The sequence below is a fragment of the Carassius carassius genome, chromosome 6 (assembly GCF_963082965.1).
Source record: "Carassius carassius chromosome 6, fCarCar2.1, whole genome shotgun sequence".
Taxonomy (NCBI): Eukaryota; Metazoa; Chordata; class Actinopteri; order Cypriniformes; family Cyprinidae; genus Carassius; species Carassius carassius.
Genome location: NC_081760.1, coordinates 40234256 through 40236778, shown reverse-complemented (window position 1 = coordinate 40236778; position 2523 = coordinate 40234256). Strand labels below are relative to the sequence as shown.

The following is a 2523-nucleotide window of genomic DNA, read 5'->3' as shown; positions in this document are numbered from 1 at the left end:
ATCAGGTGAAGAGGATACACGTGAAATCTTTATCAATTGCATCCCTCGACAGACTGTAACGCTTTGACTCGGATAACTCAGTAAGCCAATTAAAAGGAAGAGATAGGAAACGAGGAGTTGGTGTCTCACACATTTAATGGTTGGTACACTGCAACCCGCTCTTAGCTGATTACTAGACTGAAGTGCTCTTTGAGGAGAGTAAGGAATCAGAAGCTCACTATATTTATACTATATTTTGGTGCAAGATCAGATAAAGCCTTGGACACAAAGACAGCTATTATAAAATCAATTCTAAACTTTACAGGAAGCCAATGTGTTGAATTCAGCCTCTGTGTTTCATTCTGCTGATCTCAATCACATTCATGATTATTCATACTGTCATCAGTTCACATCAGGATTCAAAAACCAGTTCAGGATCAAATGAGTCACTAATGGACTTTTATTACATCTGATGAGCAGTTTACAATAGAAATATTAAAGCACACATATTACTCTGTTTATTAAAGATTCAGAACAGTATGGGTGTCTGATCTAGATTCATAACTTCTGTATGACAATGAAAAACTAATTAAAAATGAATAGATATGTAGTGATGTGAGATTTGATGTGTGCATGTGAACATCAGAAAGAGTCTCTCTATCATTTAATATCACACAGAGACACTGAGGAATAAGAATAAACCCCAAATCCAGCACAGAGGGGTTCAGTGAATGTGGTGTTGAGTGTGTGTAAGTGTTTGAGTGTGTGTGTGTGTAAGTGTGTGAGTGTGTGTGTGTCAGAGACTCTGTAGAAGGACAGAGAGCCGGCCGACACGTCCACATACACTCCTACTCTCTTACAGGATGAAGGGATGAAAGATTTACCACTGAAAATGTTGTTATTATTGTGACGGACAGATAAACTGTTATCAGAGCAGTACAGACTCCAGGATTTGTCATTGGATCCAAACTCACAGTCACTCCCTCCTTTCCTGTTGATTCCTTTATATGACACTGATATTACAGCACCAGCACCGCTCCATTCAGTCTCCCAGTAACAGCGTCCAGTCAGACTCTCAACACTCAGAACCTGAGGAGCATCATCAAATCTCTCTGGATGATCAGGATACGGCTGAGGATCTTTCACACGTGTGATCTTCTTGTTCTCATCAGACAGAACGAGTCGAGTGTGTGCTGTGTTTGGATCCAGTGTGAGATCACAGGCATCTGAACACAAGAAGAGAGAAACATCAAGAACAACACAACACTGAAGATGTGTGTGTGTTTACAGCTTTGACTAGAGCTGTGTCTGAAACCGCTCCCTATACACTATATAGTGCACTAGATCAGCTGTCACTCATTCTGTAGTGATGTCTGAATTCTGATTGAACCACGTCATTCCTTACATTCCTCCACTACTTTTTACCCACAATTCATTCTGATTTCACACTATTTCCCACAATCCAATGCGGAGAAGCGGCGAGCTGGAAGCGAGAGCGAGTTTGAAGGAGAAATGATGTTTACATCTTTATTATTTCGGCTTTAACGTTTATTTCACACAATTATTGATATTAAAATATGTTATGTAGGCAATAACTCAGTTTAATATTTGACGATAATTTAAAAATGTCAAATCAACGTAATATTTAAAGTATTGTAATAATTACAATATAAAGTCATGTTGAGTGTTATTGCTAGTAATATTATTTTCTAAAATAAGGTAGATGTAATATAAAAGATCATATGACAATAACACCACCCCAGTGAATTTAGTTAGTGAACGAGTGAACGAGTGAGTGATTTCAGACTCAGCTTATATTTGTAAAGTCCAGAATCTCCTCACTATTCACAGATGTCTTCACTAATATAGTGAAAGCTGTGTTTCAGTGTTAAAGTGGAATGATAGCAGGCTTTCTGCAGCAGCGGGAAAAAATGTGTAGCATTTTAAAATATTTATCTGAATGTGACAGTTAACATTTATTTTTAAACCATTATTTGAATATGACAACATAATACCGTGCTCTACAATATTTCTATGAATTAATCTCTGACAGACTTTCAGCCAATCACTGTGTGCATAGTTAATGAGCATGCTGACATCATCCCTAGCCCCGCCCCCTTCCTCTGAGCTCAAGACTTCTCTCTGTTCCTCAGTAAAAAGTTCTAAGATCAAATGTTTTGTGAATACGAGCCCTGCTCAAAGATTTATAATATCTGAAACAAGTCTCTTCTGCTCAACTATGTACTTGCTACATCATTAGAAGAATGGCATCTACGCTAATATTTGTCTGTTTCTCTCTTATTCCGAGGTCACCGTAGCCCCCAGATCCAGATCAGAGGGTCACTGCAGTCACCCGGATCCAGTACGTATCCAGACCAGATGCTGGATCAGCACCTAGAAAGGACCTCTACTGCCCTGAAAGACAGCGGAGACCAGGACAACTAGAGCCCCAGATACAGATCCCCTGTAAAGACCTTGTCTCAGAGGAGCACCAGGACAAGACCACAGGAAACAGATGATTCTTCTGCACAATCTGACTTTGCT

At 39.3% G+C, this 2523-nt stretch overlaps 1 protein-coding gene across 2 annotated transcripts in view; it reads right to left on the bottom strand.

Annotated features, from left to right (window-relative positions):
* Positions 1–416: 416 nt before the first annotated feature.
* LOC132142892 (NACHT, LRR and PYD domains-containing protein 3-like) overlaps positions 417–2523 on the bottom strand; it is a 125239-nt gene continuing 123132 nt past the window's right edge. For both annotated transcript variants that reach the window (XM_059553085.1, XM_059553086.1), the window contains one exon: positions 417–1205. In XM_059553085.1, the coding sequence (XP_059409068.1) occupies positions 640–1205 (566 nt within the window). In that variant the 3' untranslated portion in view covers positions 417–639. The remainder of the gene's footprint in view (positions 1206–2523) is intronic.